At 51.8% G+C, this 3,628-nt stretch overlaps 1 protein-coding gene across 1 annotated transcript; it reads left to right on the forward strand.

Annotated features, from left to right (window-relative positions):
• LAMTOR2 (late endosomal/lysosomal adaptor, MAPK and MTOR activator 2) lies at window positions 1–3,562 on the forward strand. The gene is made up of 4 exons (XM_006775711.2): window positions 1–179; window positions 468–630; window positions 3,106–3,195; window positions 3,366–3,562. The coding sequence occupies exons 1-4, from the start codon at window positions 112–114 to the stop codon at window positions 3,420–3,422; spliced, it is 378 nt and encodes a 125-aa protein (XP_006775774.1). The 5' UTR covers window positions 1–111; the 3' UTR covers window positions 3,423–3,562.
• Window positions 3,563–3,628: the final 66 nt, after the last annotated feature.

The following is a 3,628-nucleotide window of genomic DNA, read 5'->3' on the forward strand; positions in this document are numbered from 1 at the left end:
CAATTCCCAGAGCGCTTTGGCGTAGGGCAGTACCGGAAGCGGCTGGCGGAGCCCCACAGGAGGCAATTCGGAGGGTCTTGGTGCAAAAGTCCCGGCTTAGGAATCGCAGGCATGCTGCGTCCCAAGGCTCTGACCCAGGTGCTGAGCCAAGCCAACACTGGAGGTGTCCAGAGCACCTTGTGAGTGTGGACCGAGGACCTAGTGGCGAGCACAGGAGCGGGGCAGCGCGCGGCTCTCTGAGGGAGGGATGGGGAAGGATGTCGGGGAAGGGAAAGGGCAGCAGCTAGGGCAGGAGGGCCCCTCAGGAAAATGGAACTTGACATGCTGGGTGCTCGGGTCGCGTTCCAGAACACACTCAGCCCAGACCCTTGCTTTGTAGAAGCGTCCGTGGCGGGGGCTGTGATGGGAACCCGAGGCTTTTACTCCCCATGCTGAGCACGTCGCTCTCCCTCCCTGCCCCTCGCCAGGCTGCTGAATAACGAGGGATCTCTGCTGGCCTACTCTGGCTACGGGGATACCGACGCGCGGGTCACCGCAGCCATCGCCAGCAACATCTGGGCCGCTTACGACCGCAACGGGAACCAAGCGTTTAATGAAGACAATCTCAAATTCATCCTCATGGACTGCATGGTATGGAGAGAGGAGCCACTTCCTCTGTCCCCAAAGGGGATCCCCAGGGGGTGACCGGTACCCCATGCTGGATGGCTGGGATCTATGGAGGATTGCTAAGATTTAGCGCCAGCAGCTTTTGTAATAGGCAGGATCTTATGCATCAAGTGGTGAGGAAGGAGCCCACGGTCCAGCATCTACCTGGAGTTGTGGTCTCAGCCAGCCGCTTACCATCCGAGGACCTTTGCATAAGTTATTTAACCTCTCTGAGCCTCCCTTCCTTACCTAAACTCTAAGGAGGAAACAGTAATCCACCCCCCCCCCACCACCACCACCACCACCACCAAAAGGCAGGCTGGATCCCCACCTATGTCTAGCCCTTCTCTGCAGTTCCTCTCCTGCTCTAGAACTTGTCAGTGAGTTAGACGCAGTATGGTGTGGTTACCTGCCATGTTCTCCTTGGCTCATACCTGGGATGCATTTAGCAAACATTAGTTTAAAAATGCAGCCAGAAATCCACTGCTCACAGGGTGGCTGTGAAGATCAAATAAGTGTGGAGATAGGAACTGTAGAGGGAGGTACACACAAAGTGTGGGCATCCCGGATTCACTGACTTACAGAACCACCGGAGAGTCTCCGAACCCTTGTCCAATCCCTTCATTTTACAGAGAAAGGTTTTGATGTCCAGAAAAGGGAAGTGGCCATTAGGTTGTGAGCTTCTTGGAAACAGAAACTATGAATCCCTTTTGTTCCATCAACAAATATTTAGGTCCCTGCAGTGTTCTCGGGACCGGGGGAAAAGTAGCAAAGAGGACAGACAAAATCTGCAGCCCTAAGGCAGCTCCCAGTTTGACATGTCTTAAAATAAGTGAAATGTGTACGCTTTGTAAAATAAGTTTGTAAATATGTTTGGTAAAATAATGTCAGTTTAAAAAGTGTGCCGTCCATTAGGTATTGAAAATGCTATGGGGGAAAAATAAAGCAAGGAAGTGAGATAGAGGGGGACATGAGCCAGGGACAATCTCACTGAAAAGGTGACGTTTTACCATAGATTTGAAGGAAGTTGGCAAGCCATGTGACTGTCTGGGGGAAAACATTTCTGATAGAACAGCAGGTGCAAAAACCGTGAGGCAAAATGGTGCCGGGTGAAGGATCAACAAGGTTGATGTGGGTGGAGTGGCATGAGAATAGGAGAGGTTATTAGGAGATGAGGCCATTGAAAAGCAGGGGTGCAGCACCTGATTCCCAGCACGCAATGGTTACCTAGTGAGAGTGAGCTGAACCAAATTGAAAAGGCCCCGAGAGTGAAGGATTTGCACTGTAGCTCAGCTGCCTACCTCTTTCTCACCCACTGCCCAACCAAGGATGCATTTCAGTTCAACTAATGACTCCTACTGGCACCTGTGCTAGAGCTGGTGCTATAAGGCAGTCGCTTTTATTTTTTTAAAATATATTTTATTGATTTCTTTACAGAGAGGAAGGGAAAAGGATAGAGAGTTAGAAACATCGAGTAGAGAGAAACATCGATCCGCTGCCTCCTGCACACTTCCCACTGGGGATGTGCCCGCAACCAAGGTACATGCCCTTGACTGGAATCGAACCCGGGACCCTTGAGTCCACAGGCCGACGCTCTATCCACTGAGCCAAACCGGTTAGGGCAAGGCAATCGCTTTTAAACATGTGACCACAACCCAGCCATAAGAAACACATTTTAAGTCAGAGCCTGGTACACACATACTAGTATGCCCACAAAAACAAAAGTTGCATGAAACAGTACTTCCCTTACTACATGCAATGCACTTAATTTCTCTACTTTCCTTTTTCTTTCTTTTTAAAATACCTATCTTTATTTAATTCAGAGAGGAAGGAAGAGGAAGAGAGAGAGAGAGAGACATCAATGATGAGAGAGAATCATAGACTGGATGCCTCCTGCATGCCCCACACTGGGGGTCAAGCCCAAAACGGAGGCCTATGCCCTGACCAGGAATGGAACCGTGACCTCCTGCTTCAGAGGTCAACCCTCCACCACTGAACCACGCCGGCCAGGCTTCCTTTTTCTTTTAATATTGATCACCCTTCTTAGTTGATCTAATACTGGGGTCAAACCTACAGTCAGAAACATTATCATGGGGAAAGAGGGAAAATACGTTGGGTGACCGCTTTCAAGCCCCTTACAGTGTCTTGGGGGTGAACCCATCATAATGACATCACCCCTCTGGATAGCCCTTTGCAGATCCCAAACTCCTTCCCGTGCACTAACACCTTCCCCCACTGGTTACAGGAAGAGAATCTGAGTTTCTGAGAGACCGAGTTTCCCAGGGTAACTTGGTCAGTAGGTCCTGCGCTAAGGCTGGCATCTGAGTGTAGGACCCCATGGCCAGGGCTGTGCCCAGGGCATGGAAGGAGGATACAGTCTCTCTCAAGAGGACTCCTTGAGGAGAGAGGGAGCTGAGGGTGCCAAGCAGAACATCACACCCTACGATATCACCCCTCCAGGAGGGCCGCGTAGCCATCACCCGAGTGGCCAACCTTCTGCTGTGTATGTATGCCAAGGAGACTGTTGGCTTCGGAATGCTCAAGGCGAAGGTGTGTATGTGCCCATCCCTCTCCGACCCCAGGCCTGGCCTCTGTTCTTCGTCACCACTCCCATCCCCACCACCTTCCTAATGTCCCCGTGTCACCCAGTCCATGGCGTGGGGCGAGGGGCACGCAGGCCCAGGCCGGGTGTGGCACTGACTTCTCCTCCCCTCTCGCAGGCCCAGGCCTTGGTGCAGTACCTGGAGGAGCCCCTCACCCAAGTAGCGGCATCGTAATGGGCACTGACGGAAGTAGGGGCCAGGCGAGAGAAATGACTCTGTGGAGGCCCCCAGGGGACCCGTCCTGGACTGTGGGGGGAGGGTGGGACTTTGTTTTTCCCAAGAATAAATTTCACTCCTGTCATGTGTATTTTTTTTAATGTTTTTATTGACTTTAGAGAGAGAGGAAGGGGGAGGGAGAGAGAGAGAGAGAGACATCGATG

Source organism: Myotis davidii, unplaced genomic scaffold (assembly GCF_000327345.1).
Source record: "Myotis davidii unplaced genomic scaffold, ASM32734v1 scaffold208, whole genome shotgun sequence".
Lineage (NCBI taxonomy): Eukaryota > Metazoa > Chordata > Mammalia > Chiroptera > Vespertilionidae > Myotis > Myotis davidii.